The sequence below is a fragment of the Passer montanus genome, unplaced genomic scaffold (genome assembly GCF_014805655.1).
Source record: "Passer montanus isolate IOZ18808 unplaced genomic scaffold, ASM1480565v1 scaffold16, whole genome shotgun sequence".
Taxonomy (NCBI): Eukaryota; Metazoa; Chordata; class Aves; order Passeriformes; family Passeridae; genus Passer; species Passer montanus.
Genome location: NW_024363160.1, coordinates 13,680,358 through 13,703,847, shown reverse-complemented (window position 1 = coordinate 13,703,847; position 23,490 = coordinate 13,680,358). Strand labels below are relative to the sequence as shown.

At 37.3% G+C, this 23,490-nt stretch overlaps 1 protein-coding gene across 1 annotated transcript in view; it reads right to left on the bottom strand.

The window, feature by feature from the left end:
• PRKDC (protein kinase, DNA-activated, catalytic subunit) overlaps nucleotides 1–23,490 on the bottom strand; it is an 83,116-nt gene that overhangs the window by 48,229 nt on the left and 11,397 nt on the right. Inside the window, exons 14-37 of the mRNA XM_039702961.1 lie at nucleotides 23,247–23,296; nucleotides 21,893–22,030; nucleotides 21,440–21,589; nucleotides 20,549–20,664; nucleotides 19,662–19,821; nucleotides 18,473–18,559; nucleotides 18,000–18,119; nucleotides 17,472–17,631; nucleotides 16,937–17,043; nucleotides 14,958–15,048; nucleotides 13,472–13,635; nucleotides 12,542–12,694; nucleotides 11,187–11,294; nucleotides 10,181–10,407; nucleotides 9,672–9,766; nucleotides 8,199–8,298; nucleotides 7,141–7,274; nucleotides 6,382–6,636; nucleotides 5,160–5,386; nucleotides 4,284–4,492; nucleotides 4,036–4,168; nucleotides 2,837–2,995; nucleotides 2,481–2,684; nucleotides 886–1,071 (exon numbers count right to left, since the gene is read on the bottom strand). Of these exons, the coding sequence (XP_039558895.1) occupies nucleotides 886–1,071; nucleotides 2,481–2,684; nucleotides 2,837–2,995; nucleotides 4,036–4,168; nucleotides 4,284–4,492; nucleotides 5,160–5,386; nucleotides 6,382–6,636; nucleotides 7,141–7,274; nucleotides 8,199–8,298; nucleotides 9,672–9,766; nucleotides 10,181–10,407; nucleotides 11,187–11,294; nucleotides 12,542–12,694; nucleotides 13,472–13,635; nucleotides 14,958–15,048; nucleotides 16,937–17,043; nucleotides 17,472–17,631; nucleotides 18,000–18,119; nucleotides 18,473–18,559; nucleotides 19,662–19,821; nucleotides 20,549–20,664; nucleotides 21,440–21,589; nucleotides 21,893–22,030; nucleotides 23,247–23,296 (3,533 nt within the window). The remainder of the gene's footprint in view (nucleotides 1–885; nucleotides 1,072–2,480; nucleotides 2,685–2,836; nucleotides 2,996–4,035; nucleotides 4,169–4,283; nucleotides 4,493–5,159; nucleotides 5,387–6,381; nucleotides 6,637–7,140; nucleotides 7,275–8,198; nucleotides 8,299–9,671; nucleotides 9,767–10,180; nucleotides 10,408–11,186; nucleotides 11,295–12,541; nucleotides 12,695–13,471; nucleotides 13,636–14,957; nucleotides 15,049–16,936; nucleotides 17,044–17,471; nucleotides 17,632–17,999; nucleotides 18,120–18,472; nucleotides 18,560–19,661; nucleotides 19,822–20,548; nucleotides 20,665–21,439; nucleotides 21,590–21,892; nucleotides 22,031–23,246; nucleotides 23,297–23,490) is intronic.

Here is a 23,490-nt window from a genome sequence, read left to right as displayed (position 1 = left end):
AAAAAAATTTGGTTTTTTTTAAAGAAATTAAAGAGATTTGTATTAAAGCATAATAAAAAGCCCTTGAGCTATAGAATTATTTATTTCCAAAAATACACTGAATTAACAGAAAGCACATATAGAGTGACTTTGGTTTTAAAAGAAGAACTATAAAAGCTCCTACACAGTACAAACAAAATCATGATGGGTTTTTTTTAATTAAAAAAATATTAGTCTCCTTCTGAAAGCCAAATTTCCTACTGGTCATTTCAGTGCCAGCTAATACAGCAATACAATTCACATTCTGTGTCCTAACATATACCTTTAAAACAATACAAGTTTAAAATAATTAATTATAAAAAATAAAAATTATGCTCAACAGTTGATCTTTGAGTATATTTGTGTACAACTACGTTTTATAAGTTCCTATAAAAACCCCAAAAGGATAAGTAGAAAATTATATTTTCAAAATAGAGAAAAGAAATCCCAGACCAAAATCATGATGTCACAGTAAAGATAATTCTGTAGTTTCTTAATATGGTAGAACTCCTCCACTTTGACTTTCTGGATGCCAACATGACAAAGAATGTTACCAGAGGCTACTCAGAGTTCACTCTCTGTACTTGTACCAGTTCTCCAAAAGGAAAACAGGCAGCTAAAACATGAGAACAATTGAAAAAATATAAAAACGGTGGTAGGAGGGAAGAAAAGCAAAACTAGTAATTTCCACCTGCCCCAAATTTTTTTGTACTTTGCTAATAAAAACACCCAGATTCTAACAATGCCCAACTTTTACCTTTTTAATTTTTTTCCCCCAAACATAAAACCTGAAGAGCTGTCTTGAAAACACGATGCAATCTCTACAGAACCAGAAATGTTACCTGAAGTTTATAAAGCAGTACATACCTGCAGAACTTTTGCCAGCAGGGTCAGGACTGCCATTTTGCTCTCAGCAGATGAACCTTTGGCCCACCAGCCATCCAGTTTCTCCCAGTTTCTCAGTACAGCTGTCACCAGTTTTGCTCCCTGCTGCTTGCGCACAGCACGGTCCCTAAAGCTCTGATCTAACATGCCATTCAAAATGCTCCCCACCTGGAAGGAAGAGCAACAGGTAAGATTCTTGCAGCCCAAATCAAAGGATGATGGAATCACTTCAGTGGTATGGGCACTCAGAAAAAGGAAGCACCACAAATCAATGCTAGATCTAAATCTCAAAAGGATGCAGAAGAAAGGTCTCTGCAGGAAATTAAAAACACACCCTTCTCAAAAAAAAGATCTCTCTCCAATTTACTCCTGTTTCAGAGTACAGTGCTGCAATTAGTTCTGATGTCTTTTGTGTATACATGGAGAAATAAATGATAATCCAGACTAAAGACCAATACTTGATAATTTTAGTGTGAAGTTGAAAAATAGTACACATGCTAACTTATTCACATCCATTTTGAAAAGAAAAATAACCCTTGCATAGCACATGTGAACTAGGTATGTTTGAAATCTCTTTTCTTCAAAAACTAATAGTCACTATCATCTAAAAGATACACTTAAAAGAATTAAAGTATTGCGGCATGCTCAGCACAGGAAACACTAGATAATCATCACCAGAAAGAACCTATTAAAACATACACATTCCTCTACAGTCTAAATAAACAATTTTTGGTATCACCAAAAATGGTGCTGGAAGTCTTTTAAACTACTACTGGATGCAGCACTCCTAAGCATAATATTTTGGATTATAAAAGAGCCAATTATTTTTAAAGGATGATTCTACTTTGCTGAGCATCTTTTTAATAAAAAGAAAAAGCAGACTTTTGATCTTTTTGACCCTTCTGTTTGTCAGAAGCACTGAAGCACTTCTCAGTTCTAAGTTTCCTTCATGGCATTGAGTTCTGTAAGGGCTGTAGACAAACAGGAAGAAGTCTGAACCAAACAAGCAGTGCTGAGACTGAGTACATGACAAAGTGTATCATATTTATTTCAGCTCAGGAGGGTTGTGTGTTTTGTATGCCTCTCTTTCTAATACTCTGATCTAACTCTACCCTAGTCCTGCGGACTAAATACCCATTAATACTTGGAGCTTGTATTTCAGTTTAGTTTTATCCAAAACAAATCCAAGTCACATGCTCTGGACCATTCTGCAATGAAAAGCAAAGCACAGTAAACAGGTCCCTCCTTTCAAAGGACATTTTTTGATCTGTACTATGCAAAGACATCCTGAAATACATAGATCTCAGGATAGGTAACAGGTAAGCACTTTCCACCCGGTCTGATCTGAGATCACAGAGTAATGTTAGGTTCCAGAGATCATGATGGTAGCACCAGTAGGTCAAGACAAAAAAACCCCTGAAATTCAAACCAAAAACTTTTAATGCACTGCTGTCTGAAATTCAACCCCATACACTTTTTCCCCTACTACAACTCCACCTCTAAAGACAATAATAAAATTGTAACTTTTATTGAATATTCCCTTTTGACTTTGTCCTTTTGAAGAGTAAGCCCAATACCATTTGAGGATTGCTGACAGCTGACTCCATAAGACGAACTATGATCACATCCAGGTTTTTCAGTAGCTGTTGATTGATGGTTTCTGAGAACAGGCTGTAGAAATATTGTCCATGAGAGAAATTGATCAGCTGGTTCTGTGATGCTCCTGACAGTGGCACAGACAACACTACTGTGTTCAACAGCAGACTTACTAGCTCCTCACACTGAAAATCAATGTATGGAGACAAGAGTTATTTCATGGACATCACATTTCACTTAGAAATTTCTTAGAAAAGCACATTATTTTTTAAGCTCCCATCCCAAACTTTTTTCTTTTTTTTATTTTAATGATTGTTACTGGAGAACCACATCCTACCTGCTCCTCAATAGCAAAGGCCAGCTGCAGAAAACTGTCAGCTAATCGCTTCCTGCTGATGTCTAAGCATGGAACAGAGATTCTTTCACCCCCAGGTGCAATGCCTTTATAAACAACTGAAAGAAGCTTGGAGCCAACTGAGAAATCAGACCCTTCATCCTATGGAAACCAACAAAGAAGTGACAATCAACAAAAGCTGAAAAAAGGCTTCCAATCCATCTGTACAGTTAATTAAAACACTTGAACTCCAGATAATTTCCTTTACAAAGCAATGTAAATATACCATGATAAGACACCTTTCTAACTCAGGGATGAGATATTAAATGAGACAACCCTATTGTGTAAAAAGTTCAGAACAAATCAGAAGTAACTTGACAATGTTCCAGATATTCTGATCCTCCTCCACCTTTTCAGATTTACTTGACTACAGAAGTAAAATGAATAGCTAAGTCAGGATGGGTGGGACACAAATGGTAAACCATGCAGCTCCTTGATTATCAATGCATGGCAACCACAGGTCTAGATTTTGTTGATACAGAGAATAGATAGAACACCAAAATTACGTATTTTGTTACTTGTTAGCTTTGCTCAGCCCTGTTACAGCCTCATTCACAAATTCTCAGTCTTGGTGGCTGCTGCACAACCTGTTCCTTCAATTCCCAAAGTAGAGATTTACTACAACCAGAAACTTAGTGGAAGGAATTTGAGTAATATAGTCTACATCCTTACACTTCAGAGGTCTCTATCCTGTTTTCCTGCAACTCAGACCCACTATATTGCTTCTGGTCAGTCAGGAAATATTCCTTTTCTAATTTCCCTCATCACTTTGAATAGTCTCTGTGTAAAAGCTGTTAAAAATGCCTCCTTTATATGATAGTTAATACTGATTTTTTGAGTTTTCAGTTTTGCAAAGCTCACTTAAAGGAAGTTAGAGAATCAGATTTTCAGAGTCTGGAGCTAACCACAGAAAGACTAACATAATTATAAAGGTTATCCAAGCCTCAGTATTGTGCTACTCAGATTTGTAGAATAACCATAAAACATTTGTTTTTCATCCCATTCAACACTAGCTCATTGCTGTTGATCTCATTTTAAACAATGTCATCTGATCTGTTCTCTGTTTTTATCCTGGTGTTTTACACAGGAAAGCTCTTTACCATGTACAAATGTTTACTATTATTTTCTGTACTAATAATTACCTGACCGTGAAGAACAGAATGAAGCAGGCCAGATTTCTGGAGCTGCTTACAGGCAGAAAGGACAGCACCAATCCTAACTTGATCCAAATGTGCCTCTGAATTAAACAAATCAACAGAACAAAGGTCCTCAAGGCTAGAGAGGAAAGAGAAGCAATAATGTTATATTAATGCACCCACAGACAACATTATTTACTTTCCATGGTGAGGGTTTGTTCTGGACTCATGCTTACCAGAAAGCCCCTACTTACCTCTGCGGTGTGATTCTTTTTTTTATGCACAATTTCAAAGATTCCTGGTAGGGAGATTTCATCAGAGCTTTCATGAGTCTTACTGAGATATCTGGGAGGTTTTTCATGACTTGCACATCAGCTGTGTTAAAGCCTATGTGTGATGGATCACACACTGTCATCACCACAAGCTCTATAAAGCTTGCATTTAGCAGCTCCTTCTCAAGCAGCTAGAAAGAAAAAAAATTAAACAAAAACTTGAAAAATTCATTCAGATTTCTCTATTTAATTTTTCATAACTCACCATTAATCCTATCTCAAATGAAACCAAACATGAAATAGTACCCATTCTTGCCGATTTTCTCTATTGAAATGTCTGACTTTCAAACATTTATGCTAATGCACAGAAATTAGTTATCTATAAACACAGACATAGGATACATACTATCCCACCATGCTATCCCACTAAACTGCAATTTTGATCTTTTAAACCCCATAGGCCTGTTTCAGTCTTGACTATAGAGCTGTAAATCTGGATGTACATCTCTGTACACGCTATCGGAGATTTGCTGATGAGACAATCACAGTCTCAGAACTAAACCTGGGAGTGTAAATTTCCTAAGAGACTCATAAGTATTATACTTTATATAGTTAAATAAGGCTTATATTGCATCAAATAGAGAGACCAATAGAGAGACCTGAATATCTATACTGAATTCAAGAAAGGCAGATTGTGTCAACTCTTTCTGCCTTTCAAGCAGCTACCACCTTCACACATTTAATGCTATCAGGAATCATACAGGAAATATTCACCACAAGTACTCCATATACAGAACACATATATTTAACTACATATAAAATTTGTATCTTTTCTCCACTACAGATTTCAGAGTCTACCTTCCAGAAATCCTGCTGGCACATTTCCAGGATGACGGTGACAAACTCCAAGATCCGGACTATAATGGTGCACTTGCTGTAGTTGTACTTGTCCCTTTCCTGAGGGCTGAACATGCTGCCTTTGGAACTGCTGTCAAAGCACTGCTCTGCTGCATGGACATCATGCAAAGCAATAGTGTCCAGGAAGAACTGCACAGCCTTCAAGAACAAGGAACTTTCATTTACACCTAGAAAGAATTACATTAATTGGAAATGATTATTGCTTCATGCTTGGAAGAAAACAGTCAATCTGAGATGACAAACAGAAAGAGGTACATCTCACACCAGTGTTTTCTGAAAGCTCTCTGCCTGTTCTAAATATTACCACTCTGGGCAATAGAATAGCAGGACAGCACTGTACTTAGTGATCACTACAGAAACTAACCACTACAAACACTTATTAACAATGATGATGATTTAGGCTTATGTAATAAAATGGATACAAATTTTAAATCCCTAGTTTTGAATAACTTAGCCCTATGCTAGCTTCTTCCAACATATTGTTTTAAATCAAGACAGACGTAACACTGACAGACAGACCACCTAAAACTCGTACAAGACTATGAATCTGTACTATTGCTGAACAAAAGCATTCTGTTTAAGCTTGCAAGAATGACTGAAAGAAAAACCTTTTGGGAGACCCAGTGGCTACACAGGGTATTATTATTTTATCTGACCAAAATTCAAATGCAGCTTTTAGACCTGATGTAGTTGATGCATCAGGAAATGAGGAAAGGTAACATGTATGGGACTTGAAGCAAAAAGGTGCCTTCTTTCATTGTTTTCTGATAGCTTCCTCCAGATATTAATAAACAGCAGGTAAAAAGCTTTAGAAGGATTTCAATAAAAATATTATAATAACCTATTGCTTTTCTGTGCAGTGGGAAATTAGCTCTGTACAGAAAAATTTTTGAAGATGAGAGAGCAAAAGGAGTTGCTGATAAGTGGATGACTAAGAAATGCAAAGATGTATTTCTAGGGCTAAAAGGAAACATTTTAAGATACATAGTACTTCATAAAAAACCTGCATCCCATTACAACTGTCACCGGACAACTTTGGGAGCGTTTGCAAAACTGTCTATTCTACATTTGAGAAAAGACCTTAAATTTCAAGTTAAGAACCCACCTTGGGTGGGCTTTGTGTAACACACGAATGAACCTAATGCAACAGTTAATCACTCACCCAGTACTTCATCAGGTTTGATCATCTGCAGCTCGAAGAATGTATTGTAGCAATCCAGGGCTGCTAAGAACATGTCCATCCACTGCATGACAGCCTGCAAACTGAAGGGTTCCTGCATGCCACGGAGAGTTGGCTGAGAAAGGATCCCAGATGGACTTTTGGCATCGGTGCCACCTCCCTCAAATTTGTTAATGAGGAAAGAAACATTTCTGTTTTTTATAGTATCAGCCAGCCAAGAAGATGGAGACTTGTTTCCTGACAGAAATAGAAACAGAAATATAAATTTTCTAGGAAAAACACATTTCAAACTAGTAAGGAACTAGAGGCAAATGAACTAACAACTTTGTGATTTAAACTGCATCTTCTAGCACAGAAGGTAGTGATTTGGTCTAGTCTTTGTCACATTACCAAAATTCCCACATTTCTCTTCCTTCCATAAGGAAGAGGTCAATTTTTAAGACATTCATAGTTCCCCATCAACAAATTTCACTTTTTTTTGCTGGATACACAACTGCAGTTTTGGCCTGGGAGTAAGTCTGCAATAAAAACCTCCTCTATGCCCAAAAACATCCCTCAAACCCTGAGGTTCTTGCAGTACCCAATTTGCAATATAAGCAACAATATAAGCTCTGTTTCTATTTAACAACACTGGGTGAACAGATATATACTTGTAATTACTACCTTGAACAGAAAACACAGAGGGAAGGCATACACAGAATATAGAAAGCAAAGATAACAGTGCACTGTGACTTAAAATACCTGGTAGCAAAGGAACAAATTCATAGAAGAGCTCCATGGCTTTATGCCGGCACTCTGTCTGAGGTCGTCCACACTGCACTAAGAGCCACATAACAATGTCCTGAAGACACACGGATTTAGTGGCTGGGAATCCCCTGCACAACAATATTAGGGGTTAACAGTCCTCTTAGCATCTACCAAGAAGCAACAGTCTCTCAACTGAAAAAAATGTTCCACGAGCACTATGAATCCCTTTTTATCTGTCAAATCATCACCCATCTGCACTACCTGACAGAGTTCTTCCACCATCATGTCTACCACTGCTTTCTCTTCTCCTCACTCTACTTGGCATAGTCCTTGTGGAAAACAATTTTAAGTGTAGAAGCAGGTATCCTCCCTTCTCTTTGTAAACTCAAAGAGGAAAAATGGAGATTAAAGTTTAAATAAGCCTGCACAGTTTTTCTCCATCCCCATAATCATCTCATCTCATAACTTATCAAATGCCATACCAGTGACCCAAATCTAAACTCCACTTGCCAGTTTCTTTAAGATCACAAGATAATTTGGATAAAAAGGCAACTAAGGAGGTCTCTAAGCCAACCTCCAGATCAAATCAGGGTCAGCTAGGTGACTCAGAGCTTCATTCATCCTGATACTGAATCCATTTTTGATTCTTTTACCTTTTTGGCTTCCCTTCTTTAACTGCTGATCATCCTGCTGCAGCTTGTCCTGCTTCTGGTGACATTGAACAACAGCAAGAAAGGCTTTGGAGGAGTTTCCTCCAAGTGCTTTGTAGCACCAGTGCTAATGTCATTATATGCACTGCTGTGAGGGAAACATAATCTTCTCTTCTGCCTCTTTTTGCTAAACTAAATCAAGTTCACCGTGCTGGAATAAGAATCATGCTCCTCTCATATTATGTCCAGTGTTTCCCCACCAGTGGTTCAATAGACAATATCAGGATGCCTGTGTCATCAATTGTCATAGGATAAAATCCTCATTCAGAATCCCAAGCATTTAATGAAACTACTGGTCATGTTTATTAAAATGCAATAGGGAAATAAATGCAAATAGCTGACCTGGGTACCCGCCGTTTCCCTTCCTTGTTCAGAGAAGGTGCTTTATGCTTGATTATGCGCTTCAGGTGATTAATAGCATCACAGCACTGCTGGGCAGTACCTGTTGGAGAGAGGGAATTGACATCTCTAAAGAATGCCAGTAACTTGGTTAAATGAATTGAGATAGCACTGTAGACATGATGCAAGAGACTCATACAGATGATAATGTCTACCAGCTCCACTACTCTGTGCTTCTACAGTAAATTTATCAAAGATGCAGAACAAAAATCACAAAACACCAGACAGGTCAGCTTGGCATGAGCCAAGCTTGAGGCCTTTGGTATAGAACTGTGCATTCTACTTTCTGTGACCATGCTTAGAGAAACTGTAAAATTTTCCCATGTGAGTAATTCTTCTGGGGACACTTCTACCATATCCTGAACTCTTCCTCTGAGAGAAATTAAGTTTGTTACACCAAATTTTGGCGTTATGTTCTCATTACTATTAATCGATGAAAGAGCATGGAAAAAAAAAAAAGAGAGAGAAAAGTAGATTAACTAAAGAATCAGTAGTACTGTGAAAGAGGTCACAGGCTCTTCACACAACTACATATTGTTGTAAAGAATGAAGCAAAGGTATCACAGAAGATTGGAAATATTCCATAGAATATAACAAAATGACAATTTCTGGAGCATTTGTTTGTTATACAAGAATAGACTGATTCTCATCAAGCTAATTTTTTCACACCATGTAACTGCAAAACCACAACTCATATCTGAAGCACAACCAGCATTTTTAGTGTTATTATAAAACTGTATAAATCATCATAAATGTGAAAAGGTTCTTTCTCCTAGGCTCAAAATATTCCACCTTTACACATGGCAAGGAGTTGATTCAAAGAGTCCTAACTAGATATCAAATGACCTCTCTACTGATAATGAAAAATAATTCCTTTGCTGTAGAAGAAAGCAAATGTAGTTTTCTTACAGCTACAGTTTTCTTTGTTAACTCAAGATTCCACAAGGTAACTTTTTTCTTCATTCCACAGCTAATTAACTATAGCTCACCTAATGACTTCTCATCTGTATGGGCTAAAGCCAGGCTTTCCAGAAAAACAACCAGCGCTTCAAATACGAACTGCTCCACCAGAGAATTTTCTTCCCTTTAAAAAAACAGGAAAAAATTTAATGAGAAACATGAGTAGAAGGACCACTAAATGTAATATCCTTATTAAAACCACCCAATAAAATACTGTAGAGACAGACTGCAAAAGATGTTTGCACAAAAAAGTAAATCTAAACCATTTTAAAAACAAGGAGTTGATTCAAAGAGTCCTAACTAGATATCAAATGACCTCTCTACTGATAATGATAAATAATTCATCCTTTGCTGCAGAAGAAAGCAAATGTACTTTTCTTACAGTTTTCTTTGTTAACTCAAGATTCCACAAGGTAACTTTTTTCTTCATTCCACAGCTAATTAACTATAGCTCACCTAATGACTTCTCATCTGTATGGGCTAAAGCCAGGCTTTCCAGAAAAACAACCAGCGCTTCAAATACGAACTGCTCCACCAGAGAATTTTCTTCCCTTTAAAAAAACAGGAAAAAATTTAATGAGAAACATGAGTAGAAGGACCACTAAATGTAATATCCTTATTAAAACCACCCAATAAAATACTGTAGAGACAGACTGCAAAAGATGTTTGCACAAAAAAGTAAATCTAAACCATTTTAAAAAATAGCAGTGAAATTTGCTGAGCATCCCGAAAAGGCATAAAAAACTTGTGATTAACATTTATTTTTATACATTTCACACAGACAGAAAGCCCAAACAAAGTTACTATTAAAAATAAGCTGTGTAACTGAATGTTACAGCTATCATATACATTAATAGAATGAGTGTCTGTGGATGACTATTTGAGCTACAACTCTTTATCTCATAAACAGGTGTGAGATAAGCTTTAGGCCAAGTTAGTTACTGTTTCAAGCTCTGCTTGCTCACCTAAATTCTCTGTAGATACTGTTAAAGGCAAGTGCTGCACCCAGCCTCTTGAAAGCATTGGGGTGAAGAGCAAGACTGTACAACCGTTTAAAGAGAGACTTGGTGTTTGCTGGGCTTTCCTCCTGCTGTCTCGGTGTTGTCTGCTTGATAGACCATTTCAAGAATTCTCGTATGCACTGACCACAGAAATCTCTCAAAGTGCTGTCAACTGGATCCACTATGCCACTCTGAAATGACACAAGGTTATTTCATCTCAAGAATGAGAAAAACCCCTGCCATTGTCTCTGTGCAGTATTATAGCAGCTTATCTACATTGCACTATTGGAAAATTAAAAAACTGTACTCACAGTTTACCAGAAATTAACAAAGTTCAAAATTGCTACTGTCCAAGGGAAGGGAGGAACTTTAGGCCTCCACAGTGCTGACTTACAACTCAAAGATCTGGATCTCTATTCCTGTCTCAGCCATCAGTCTAAGTCACTTCATCTTCTGATGGGTGTTCTTCCTCCACATAAGAAGTGGTGTGACAACACTGACTTTTATTAAAAAAAAGTACTCCAATCCTCTTGACCTACTTGCCTCTAACCACTTCTGTTTAGTTCAAAGGCTAGTTTTAAATGCAAAACTTTTGCACCTGGTGAAGGCAAAGATACTTAGGGAAAAACTAAGCACACAACAAAGGCATTCAGGGGGATGAATGGTCAATGTGCTTCAATCGTTCCTAGCTCATACTGATGATAAAGAGTGTTTTATTTGTCTGAAGATGATATACCTGCATTTAGAGAATGCCAAAGAAAGACGAATTCATCATCCAAATCTCAGTAAAGAAATATTAAATGGTTACTAGAAAATAAAAAAATAAACCAATAATTTTCTTTCTTTCAAACAGTTAAGGGACCATTCTATCTGTTCATGTGTTCCCGGCTGATTCAGCAGTGAAATGATTCTAGTTAAAAATAAAGTCATATGGCACAGAAAAAAAAGAGAGGAAAGACTTATGACCTACCAGGATAGCTTCCAGGAATGCCACTGTATCTTGACTCTCAAATTTTTTGTTGTTGGTAAACCAGTGAATGAGTTGCATGACTAAAGGCTCATACAACTGTCTTGCTACCTGAAAAGAGCAAATGTTAACTACGTTTTTAAGATTAATACATATCTATGTATTTAGGATTAATACAGTATCTATGCTACTTTGCTATTACTGTGTCAGAATAAAACACAGTACTTTGAAAAAGGGCCTACAAAATGAATATCCAATTTCACTTTACATTCCCATATCAAGGATCAAAAAACCCCAGACAATCAAAATGGGTTAGATGTTTTCTATTCAGCTAGCCTCCATGACCTCCAAGTTCACTTTCAGTAATATCCTTTGAGACAAAGAACATTGCATGCCAGACTGATGTGCCAATACACAATCAGGGAAACAGGGATATTTGTTTCTTAATCCATATTTAGATCTAAAAATCTATATTTACCATTAATGTAATTTCCCAGATTTCAACAATTCTACCTGTAAATCAATCTGATTGATTACTGTCATACTATAGCATGAAGGGAAGAAACACTAAACACACTTACTTGTGCATACACACATGCTTCAACTGCAGTGCCTGTGGCTTGGACCAATCCAGACATCATTTACCTAAGGTTTATGTTCAGCCACATGCCAGCAAAAGGTTTCACCTAAACTAGTAACACAGCTTCCTGTCTATTTTAACAGAACATAAAATTCCCTTGATCTCAAAGTAGATACAGATGCCAGGGTCCAAGCAGCAGTGTCAAAAGGCACAAAAACCTGTAATTTCTGTGGAGATGAACCTACGTGTCTGTTCGGTTTTGTGCAAAGGAGGAGAAATATCAAATCCAAATGTTTGAATGAAATATATAATCTGTAAGTATCAAAGAGGTAGCTACAAATTCTCTCCTAAACGTTCTTCCTGTGAGTCTAGCTTTGCACACACTCAATATCAAAACAATCAACTTTACGTCCAATTAACTTCTTACTGAAAGACAACAGAAATTAAATATGGGGATAAAGAGGGTTACTGCCACTAACTTCCTGAGTGAACCATGAAACCTAAATCTCTGTTGTACACTTCTCTGAGCTACTCTGAACTACACTACATTATAGAAGTATTTGAAATGAGAATGATGTTTGAAAAGGTTTCAACCCCACTCCCAAAATCTGGACAATCCATCCCTAGAATAGAATTTCAGCCTACAAAATACTCTTCATTTGGGGAAAAAAAAAACCCAACATTTTAGGGAAACATCTAAATAGAAGTATTAATTAATTCCCACATGTAAAGGTGGGAATTTGAACAAGCTAAAATTCGTATAAATAAATCTGCTTACCTGGTCTATGTCACAAGCAAGACGAAGCAGTACTGGAAATACTCGCTTATGTAAATGGTACATAGGTGGGGGACCCTGACGTCCTTCTGGCATCTGAGAGGCTTTCCCCAACATATATGTGACTATGCCATGTAGCAGCTCACATGCTGCAACCTGGAATTTAAAAATCCCTTTGGTTATGCATCCATTACTTTCACAGAGAAGACAAAATTATGGAGAATGAGTCACATGAAAGGGGGTACTTGAGAAATCACACCTATGCTAAATCACCATTTCCAGGAACAGATCATGTCCATGGAAGTAATTTACACACATACTAACTGGAGTTTTTCCTAATGTTTTAGGCTCTTTTATGGGCAGTAACACATCAGCTGGAAAAAGTTCATAATCAGAAAAGTCACCCATAGTGTCTTCAAGGATACTTCCAGTCTGGGTCTTTGGGTATCAACATCCCAATCCAGCACAGCTTCAAAATATTTGCTTAAGTGTTCTGCTGGACTGAGCCCACAAGTTCACAGGCTGGGCATGAGAAGGAGGCCAAACAACACTAGTTTAAAACAATCCACTAGTTTAAAATATTCATTTTATGTTAAATCAAGCACAATGCTGTCTGACAGAGCTTACACAACTTCTGCTCTTTAGCTTTGAAACAGTTAGAATACTGTAATCATGAAAGGGCACCAAAGAAGCTGATCCACTAGTTTAAAATATTCATTTTTATGTTAAATCAAGCAAAATGCTGCCTGACAGAGCTTACACAACTTCTGCTCTTTAGCTTTGAAACAGTTAGAATACTGTAATCATGAAAGGGCACCAAAGAAGCACACCTATGAATTAATTAAAACAAGTCTTTAGTAACAAGGAAGACATTATTTTATGCAATTTTATCAGCTAGCATAAAACAAGATGTAGAAAAAAAAAAATCAATACTTTTGTTTGCCTGTCACTTGCAGAAAGAGCCAGTTCAGTCACATGAGGCAAAAATACGTCCAAGTATATGACAGGCTTCATATCTGCAAATGGTACAGCAAAGCTCAGGCGCTTCTCCGTGTCCCAGGATACACATTTTTTCATCATCTCTTCTGCAGAGGTAGCTGATGCATTTGAAAGATGAAAACAAGTTAATACAACAGACATAATTCAGTCAAAAAAATCTGTAACCTTCCACGTTCAGTTGGATTGTCATGCAATGTTAATGCTTTATAAATTACTGAAAAAAATGTAGCCAACATTTCAGGTGATAGTTGCAACGGTCTCCAGTTTAAATACAGGTTAAGTTTGGAGACAAATAAATCCAGAAGACATTGAATCACACGTGATTTAAAATACTTCTCTAAGACATCCAATATAATGCATTTGTCTTCTAATGTTACAGAAAATTCTTGAAGGTCAATCAGACAAGAAGATCCAACACACTGACTCCTGCAATTGCACAGAAAATTACTACATTTACAGCCATTTATAGCTATCTCCTCCAAGAAAAACTGGCATACTTACTCCCTTCTCTCCCTATATTCCCACATTTGAAAATCTGATTAACAAAATCTGACCACACTTTGTATTTAATTTCCAGAGAATAAGGAATAAGGCTACTTTCCCCCAGTACATTTGAGTAAGCAACAGAGAAGTACTTGGCACAAAGAAAACTGATAGTAAAGGCAGAAAAACAAACATAAGCATGCAAAGAAAGGAAAAAAAAATACTACATTAATTTTTAAATTAACTAAATTTTGTGCTGAATTCATCCATTGAATCTCATGGTCAGGTACTTACACTATTGTTTTCCACTTTTATTAGAGTGCACGATATTTAATATTTAACTTATGAAGCTTGTTCATGGACTGGACAGAGAAAAGGAAAGAATGTTGTCTTTTTTTTTTGAGGAGCACCCAAATGGAACTCTAGTACCCACACATAGAAAAAGGGAGAAAATGTTGTCTTTTTTTTTGAGGAGCACCCAAATGGAACTCTAGTACCCACACATACTAATGATATAGCATGATGTACCTTAAACTCACAAGAAAAAGTAAGCTTGCTGAGATTTACACAATTCATGACTGCAGTTCTTAAATACTGAGAACTGTAGCAGAGGTAGAAATAAGTACAGAGGGAGTACAAACTGGGGCAAAGCTTTAAAATGGCTTTGCAGCCAGAGGATGAAGGGTGGAATAAATAAAACCATATACTCAGATGCATAGTTTTTTGCTTTCAACTGTAGTTTCCTAAATACTTTTCCAACTCCATATTAAGCTGGTGAATACTTTTGCTCTACTAAACTCCAGAACTGAATAAAAGTAATTTTGTTTAAATAAAAGCAACAAAAACCAGGTATATGAAAGTGATGTTGAGGCCTTAATGAAATCTACTTTCAAGAGAGACAGCAGAGGCATATAAATATTTCTGACAGGATACTCACCTGTAATTAAGTTGTGGTTAATCTGCCCTCCCAAAGATCCAAGAAGGCGTGCTACTCTAGTCCTTACTGCTTCCAAGGAGGGACTATTATCCTAAATAATTCAACAGATTAATATTAGTGAAAGAACAACAATAGCAGTATAGAAACAATTTGGTTTACAAAGTAAATGAAGGTTTTATGGCCCTTATTAAACACAGATGAAGAAGGTAAAATGAAACCATGAGGAGAAGAATTGCATCAAACAAGAGATGAGCTTTGGTTTAGTAAACAAAAGAGAGCAAGACTGGAAAGCATTTTCACTGCATTTTGTGAGCTTTCAATTACCATTTCTCAAGTAAAATTTTATTACCACAGATAACACATACCTACAGAATGACATAACAGTGCAAAAACAAATCTGAAGCAAAAATTGCTCTTTTCATTTGCTTTAATTCCAGAACTTAAAGTTTAGATCCTGTATCTACATAGAATCACAGGATCATTTAGATTAGGAAAGACCTCTAAAGTCATCAAGTCAAACCATTAACCCAGCACTGCCACAGTCATCACTAAACCATGTCCTCATGTGCCACATCCATATGCTTTTGAACACTTCTGGGATGGTGATTCTACCATTTACCTGTGTATCTTGTTCCAGTGCTTGACAACCTCTTTCATGAATATATTTCTCCAAATATCTAATCTAAACCTCCTCTGGCACATCCTGAGGACACTTGTTCTTGTCCTGTCACTCGTTACCTGGGAGACCAACCCCCACCTGGCTGCAAGCTCCTTTCAGATAGCTGTAAAGAGCAATAAGGTCTCCCCTGAGCCTCCTTTCCCCAGACTCATCAGTGCCTCTCTCAGGCAATGGAATTTCAGAAGCAGCTTGTACAGGATACAAAATTTACTTATTTTGTTTCACAGAATCACAGAATAACCAAGGTTGGAAGGGGCTGCTGTGGCTCATCTGGTCTAAACTCCCTTCTCAAGCAGGGTCATCTTAGAGCAGAGGCAGAGGATTGCATCCAGACAGTTCTGGAATAACTCCAGTGAGGGACACTCCATAAAGTGAGAAATCTGTCCCAGTGCTTGGTCAGTGCACACTAAAGAAGTTCTTCCTCATAGTAGATGAAACTGCCTGAGCATCAGCTTCTGCCCATTGCCTCTTGTCTTACTGCTCGGCATTGAGAAGAGCCTGGCTCCATCCTCCTGACACCCTCCCTCTCTTGTCTTACGTCTTACTGCTCGGCATTGAGAAGAGCCTGGCTCCATCCTCCTGACACCCTCCCTACAGATATTGATGAGGTCTCCTCTCAGTCTTCACTTCTCCAGGTTAAACAAGCTGTGATCCCTTAGCCTTTACACATAAGAGATGCCTCAGTCCTCTAATCATCTTTGTAGCTCTCTACTGGACTCACTCCAGGAGCATCATGTTTAAAGACAACCAGGTTGGAAAGAGTTCTGTACATAGGAGCAATGTCACATCTAAAAACACTTTTATTCCAAGTTAGTTTGTGCAGTGGAATATACAAATAAAACTACACTTACATTTGAGAGGCCACTGGACAAAGTAATACATATTTTGGCCTCTGAAGACTGTAAACCTATCCACAAGACAATTAAAAACCCCCCAAATGCTAACATTTACAAAACTGTATTGCCTACTGCAAAGCTGCTAAGCTGGGACCTCATTTTGGGTGTTGGGAGTCAAATTTTTGTTGCCATAATGTATCAGTCTAGCAGTGATACTGACTTAAAAGGATTTCTTCAGTCTCCCTTCCTTGCTTAATTTCCATCCTCACCCTAGAATATGACATCTTTCCAGCTGTGCTGATGTAACAGCTTGTTGAGCCAGACTGCAGAATGGAATTCATTAAACTCACCTAAGGCAGAAATAGCCCTCATTAAAAAAAAAAAAAGTATGCATGCAAGAAAGGAAAAGAAGCAGTGAGAAGAAAGGATTAACATTTAACTCTTAAAATAAAGAGGGCTCTTACCACTGAAAATGTCTTTGCTTTTCTTATACGCTGTATCACAACTTTTTTACGTCCTTTCTGGGCTGCTTGAGAAAGTTTCCTTACTTCCCAGTTATTCTGGGATTCAACTGAAGAACAAAAAAACCAGCAGATCAACACCAGTTTATTGTACCAGCATCTCATGCACCTACTCATAGTTTCATTAAAAAGAAACAAAAACACACTCTTGTTATGCACATTTTTATTTTTAAAATGTGCCAATTAGTTTTTCACTTAAAATCTTACTAAGGAAAATAAGCCTATTAGCAAAACTAAGCTAATTTAAGCAAAAAAAGGACATATCACACAGAAATAATAAATAAAATGGCAATGATTATTGATTGTTCAGCAAAACAAGTAAATCCTAGTTTAAGAAAAAAGTGCATTTTGGGGTTAAGCTATGTTGTTCCAAACACAGAAAGTGCACAATATAAAATAAAAGGTATGGCACGTCCACATCTTTATAAAAAGTTATTTTTCTCTTCCTTAAGACCAGCAATTTTTTGCATGTATGTACCTGTAGATGTAGAGCTTTTCAAATAACCATCAAGAAGAGGCAGGACATCCTTGTAATAGGGTTGCATCATATGTCTGGGGATGTGAGCTGACCAGTCTTCCAAAGCATCCAGGCCCAGATCAGCCATTGGGGTACAGCTAAGGCCCAGCTTAAATGCATTCTAAGTGTGGAATACAAAACTATCAGCCTTTCACATTTATTCACTAGTGTTACTTAATGGTAAAAGAGACAAATTTAAAAGCATTTAGTGTACATCTCCCTTTGCAGTAACTTTTCTCTGTTTAGCATCTCACTCAAGATCAGCACAGGAGATATGTTTATATTGCAACACAGGCAATAAGAAAGTCTGCTTTGTGCAAAAGCAAATTCCAACAATTTACTTTTTATCCAAAGAATCAAGGAATTTGTGTTCTATGTTACTGAAGACTGTAGAGAGCTTAATAGTTACCTTAATACTGACTTTGCTACAGAATGTTTGTACATATCTTAAGGGAAAATAACTGTTAGTTGTACATCACTTTGACTCACCTGCAGTGCAGGAATATATGCTTTGATATCAAGCATGATGATGTCATGTGGTAAAGAGAGCAAAAAGATCAGACAAGATGCCAACAATTCATCTTTATACTGCTTCATTTTTGCTGCAACCTAAAATGGAGATAAATAGATCAAACATAAACATTTTGAAATCATGACTTAATTGTACCAATACCCATGTAAAACAAACAAGCCCAAACTAATATTGGAATATCATTCACCTGCAGACAGTTACCAGAAGTATTTATACTGTTATTTCTCAATTGTATATGAACTGGTGAGCAATACACCTCTTCTGACACTGAAAACTGATCAAAAAGGATCTTAAAACATCACTATCTTGCACAGCTAAAAAAGCAGGAATATGTCTACTGTGTATGTAAGATTCCTCAGAAGATAACATTTTGATTGAATCACAAATGTTTTTATTCAGCCTAAAAAAGATAGGGAGCAACATTTCTTACCTCTTTTCCAAACTTTACAAACAGTGCAAAACAAGAGCTCTTTTCTGGGTCTTCAGGACACCTTCTGAGGCTCCTGGGGCTGACATCCTACCAAACAGAAACCACAAGTCAATACTACTAAAAAGCACATAGTACATATATGAACCACAAGTTCAACTCAGAATACATACATCATACTGTCCAATACAAAACTGGTGCCAGTGAAAACTTGAAATATATCTTTGATCTTTCAGAGGTTAGAAATTAACATTAATATAGTTCACTGAGGGTCAACTTTTTGGAATATATTAAATATCAAGCAAATAAACAAGAGATATATGTCTGCAAAGCAGCTTTTCAATGGTTTAATTTTCTCTGCTCATGCAACAAACCATAAAAACCCAAACTTCCCTAACAGTGGATGTCCAGGTGGCAAGAATGATGGTGTAACAAGAGAACAATTTACACCAGTGTCCACAGAACAAGCATCTACACCAAAGAGTTTCCAAATGTGCTTCAGTTGGTGCCATCAGCTGCAGTGGCAGGGACAGCTCTGGGCTCTGTGTTGGATACACACCCACGTGTTTTAGTCCAACAGCTTCCAAACCACAGCTAGTCCATCTACCACTGGGCTATTATACTCCCTGTGGCAATCAGTGAGTGGAGCAGGAATACATTCCAGAAGTTGAGCCATTAACCCATATATGACTCTGCTGTTCTGGTTAGATTGTTTCTATCCAAAACACCTTTTATATCACCTGCACTGCAAAGGTACCTCCCATCTCTCTGTTCACCCAGCTCAGGATTTTGGAAAGAGTCCTGGGACAAGCTGCCCAGGGACGTCATGGACTCTCCCTCTCTGAAGACATTCCAAACACACCTTGATGAGTTGCTGTGTCACCTGCTCTAGGTGACATTGCCTTGGTGGAGGGGTTGGACTGGATGAATTCCAGAGGTCCCTCCCAACCCTAACAATTCAGAGATTCTGTGATTACACATGGATGGTGTCTCTTCAGAAACTGGGCTTCTAGTCTAAATTTTGACTATTAATGTGCTTCAAATTATGGAGGCACATGAAGCTATAAACATTTGAAACAACCCAGTAACAGTTTCAATGAATTGTTTTCCATAGGGAATAAAATACTATACATAAAGAATGGCACAGTCATTAATACAACACGTTACCCCTCCACTAGGTGAAAGATCTCACCTCAAAGTATTTTATCCTCTTGGCAATTTTCATAGTAACTGAGAGCAGCTTGTAGAATCCACTAATAAGAGGTAGTCTTGTTGAATGTACAATAAGCTCATAACCAAAGGAATATACCCAAGGGTGAAAGTATTCCACATGTTTCTCTGGAAGTATCTCTCTAAAACCAATTCACAGAAAACAGAGAAGGAAAAAGAAGAAAAAAAGTAATTAAATACAAAACTTTATTTTTAAAAAACTTTCATCTCAGTACAAGAAAGAAATATTGCTGTAAGAGAACAGCAGACAGACAGAGAATAAATGCATGCTGCGTTCTGAGTCAAGTGCGGGAAGATTTTAATTTTGCTTTAGAGGGCAAAGCCATTTATTACTTATACTATCTCATTATTGAATTTATACAAACACACATCCTCATATATCACATTCCATTACTGGACATCCACAGGCAACTAATGCTGTACCTTTCACTTAATGCCCCTTAATGGTCTATGAAGACTGACTGTATCTCTGGTCTCTGAAGTATTTAGGATACATGGTCAGGATAATACTAGAAGTTGTAACATATAATGAATGACAACTACACCCAAATAATGAAAGTGAATGCTAATGAAAGTCTCTTGTATTCTTTTAAAAAACCTGAGCTGATGAGCTGACATGTTCACCCATGGCCCAGGTGTCTGAAAAACCCTTCCTGTTTCCCTCCTAATCCTCTTGTGCATTTTGAAATATGACCTATCAAACTGACCAGAAACAAGCATCTTAAACACATTTCACCTCAAACTCCTTCCAACCACTTTGTAACTTTCAAATTACATATAAAACATATAAAATATAAAAACATATAAATGTATAAGAAAACCATATAATGTATAAAAACATATAAATACCTGCAGAATTCCACTAGATTTATAAAGGCAATAAAATCGATTGGTTTTGTTGGCTGAAGGTTTGAAGCAGGGTCAGAAGAAGGCCCAACCAAAGCACTGTCACCTGCATTTCCATCCTGAAAATAAATGTTGAAGAAAGAACACTGGATCTGTGACAGCACAGAAAGCCTTTACACATTTTTTTTTCCATACTAACAGTCTGTCTATTTCTAGCTGTTATTAGGTACTCTGTGAGATGAAGGACTAACAGTTAACACATCAGTAATGTAAAGGAAAAATAAGAGATGCCTACTTCTAAGTAGAAAGCCAGTCAAAAAATGAAAAACAGTAGATTCCAGAGTAGGAAGTTTAAAGTAACTTCTATTGATTCTGATGTTTCCATCTCCTAACACTGCCATGCAACATTCAGAGATATTAAGAAGAACATTTTATCTAGGATAAATGTTACTTCAAGACACTAAAGGGTGCTACCTAGTCATAATGAAAACAAAACAAGGGATATGATTTTGGTTCCCCTACAACAGCAGGAGTTAATGAATAGGTCCTCAGGTCTCACCTGTTCACTAATATCCAGTTTCTGAACAGTCAGGTTTAAAGGCAAAAAAAGAGATGCCTGCTTCTAAGTAGAAAGCCAGTCAAAAAAATCAAAAGCAGTAGATTCCAGAGTAGGAAGTCTAAAGTAACAGACTGAACTTCTATTGATTCTGATGTTTCCATCTCCTAACACTGCCATGCAACATTCAGAGATATTAAGAAGAACATTTTATCTAGGATAAATGTTACTTCAAGACACTAAAGGGTGCTACCTAGTCATAATGAAAACAAAACAAGGGATATGATTTTGGTTCCCCTACAACAGCAGGAGTTAATGAATAGGTCCTCAGGTCTCACCTGTTCACTAATATCCAGTTTCTGAACAGTCAGGTCCAATTTCTCAATAATCTTCAAAACAGATTTTATAAGTTCATCATACAGGACACGACTTAGGGATTGCAGTTGTGCATTTTCAGTAAGGAAGTTTGCATCTTCAAAAACGCATTCCTTTGTAGGACAAAAATGTTCATATTTCAACACAAATGAAAATTATTTCTTTAACTTACAAACTAACATTTAAATGATTCAGAGAATCCAGTTTTAGATGTTTCTCAGCTATGGAAGCATAAATTAATCCCTGTTTAATTAATTTATCAGCCATAAAATCCAACTAAGACCAGAAAACAATCCTTCTACAGCATGACATTTGAAAGAAGTCTGAAGTTAGAAAAGCAGCTATAAGACAGCAAGACTCAGGATCACGTTTTATTTTCCATTTCATTTTGTATTTCCATGTTAACTATGCTTTACCTTCATTGTGTCACAGCTCAGTAGACTTCTAAAGAGGTACAGATAGTCCTTATAAGTTGGTACTTTTGATCTTTGTGTCCCAACTTCTCCAGCTTCAAAGGCTTCTTCTGATCCAGAAGTTTCTTTTACAGAAAAATCCTGAAAGGACACAATGTTTGTCAGACACACTGCTCTGGTGGTTTGACCCAGGGTGCATACCCATCAGGGCATTCTACCACTCTCCTCCTCACCAGGACTGGGAAGGGGAAAATAAGATGGAAAAAAACTCATGGGTCAAGACAAAAGCAGTTTAGTAGCAAAGGATGACAAAAGACTTATTCTCTACTTCCCATCAGGAGGCAATGTCCAGCCACTTCCTTGGAAGTAGGGTTTTGGTACATGGAGCAGCAGCTCCAGAAGACAAACACCCTAAACAGGGCCACCCACCTCCTCCTTTCTGCCAGCTTTTCTTGCAGACCAGATACCATATGGCATGGAATATCCCTTTGGTCAGTTTGGGTCAGCTGTCCTGGCTCTGTGCCCTCCCAAGACCTTGTCCCCCTAGTCTTTTGGTGAGGGGAAAATGCTGGAGAGCCACCTTGATGCTGTGCCAGTGCTGCTCAGCAGCAGCCCAGGTGAGGGGAAAATGCTGGAGAGCCACCTTGATGCTGTGACAGTAGCCAAAATACTAGTGTGTTATCAACACATTTCCAGTTACAAATACAAGCACAGCTCCATGAGGGCTGCTATGGGAAAAATTAACTCCATCTCAGTCAAATCCCAGTACAATTGCCAATGGTACTACCTGACCCATGCAACACAATGTAACATTACTGCTGCAGGTAGAAACATGGAACGTTTAGTGTTCTTCATCAATCTGAAAAGAGCACAAAACTACCACCTCGTTCCAAAAATACCCGAAAAAAACTAAGGTTGTTCTCCTAGTGCTCAATTATTTGAGAAATTCTATAGTTACTTGGCTGCACAAGATTAAAAAGCTTTAACACCCTTGCTTAACACAAGCATTCAGTAACATTTAAAATGGCCAAAATTTAACCTGGAAGAAAGCTGTCTAATTTTAATTACAACCTATTTTATTACAGACAACCTGAACAAACAGAAGCCTATTTCCTGGAATTTTCTTTATCCAGCACAAGAGGCACATCTACACTGTGCTGAGCAGAGGTGGGGATGAAAGACTTAACAACAAATGAGCCAACAACTAATAACACTAATGGACTAATAAGAAAATGGATAGTACTATTTTTGCTTCTTTGGGCATTCCATTGTTTACTGGTTAGGTTGTCAAGAACTGGAATGCAATGTATGCCCTAGGAATTTAAATGAAATAAATATGTTTAAACAGTCATTTTACCTTTGAAAATGTGATTGGCTTGGAGAAAATTCTGATTAATCCCTGATGCACTGAAACAAACAAAAACCAAAATTGCCTGAATAGATTTAAAAAGCATGGCATTCATATCACTCATTATATTAACAATGAAACAAATCAGTTTTCTGTATTCTGTCATGGAAAGCGAGAACAAAAGAACACAGATTTTTTCCTTTAAGGACGAAATAGCTCAAATCAGAGCCTATTGACTCTAGGATGTTCCACA